The 204-nt window shown below is 60.8% G+C and overlaps 1 protein-coding gene across 1 annotated transcript in view; it reads left to right on the top strand.

Moving 5' to 3' along the window:
* Window positions 1–201, top strand: part of LOC104494831 (ras GTPase-activating-like protein IQGAP3) — a gene marked incomplete at its 3' end in the record, with an annotated part of 7,444 nt that extends 7,243 nt beyond the window's left edge. Inside the window, 1 exon segment of the mRNA XM_010137713.1 lies at window positions 95–201. Within this exon segment, the coding sequence (XP_010136015.1) occupies window positions 95–201 (107 nt within the window).
* Between the last annotated feature and the right edge of the window lie 3 nt (window positions 202–204).

Here is a 204-nt window from a genome sequence, read left to right as displayed (position 1 = left end):
GCCAGCTCCCCTCTGGCCGGGGGATGCTGCAGCTGGGTGCTGGGGTGGGGGACAGCCCCCTCCCCAGGCTGGAGGTGGTGACAGTCACCTCTCCCGCAGGACCTCCTGCAGCTGCAATACGAGGGCGTGGCTGTCATGAAGATGTTTGATAAGGCCAAGGTCAATGTCAACCGGCTCATTTTCCTCCTCAACAAGAAGTTCTTC

The sequence above is a fragment of the Buceros rhinoceros genome, unplaced genomic scaffold (assembly GCF_000710305.1).
Source record: "Buceros rhinoceros silvestris isolate BGI_N320 unplaced genomic scaffold, ASM71030v1 scaffold25426, whole genome shotgun sequence".
Taxonomy (NCBI): domain Eukaryota; kingdom Metazoa; phylum Chordata; class Aves; order Bucerotiformes; family Bucerotidae; genus Buceros; species Buceros rhinoceros.
The sequence above is the reverse complement of the archived record's forward strand: the minus strand, read 5'-3'. Positions and strand labels throughout refer to the sequence as shown.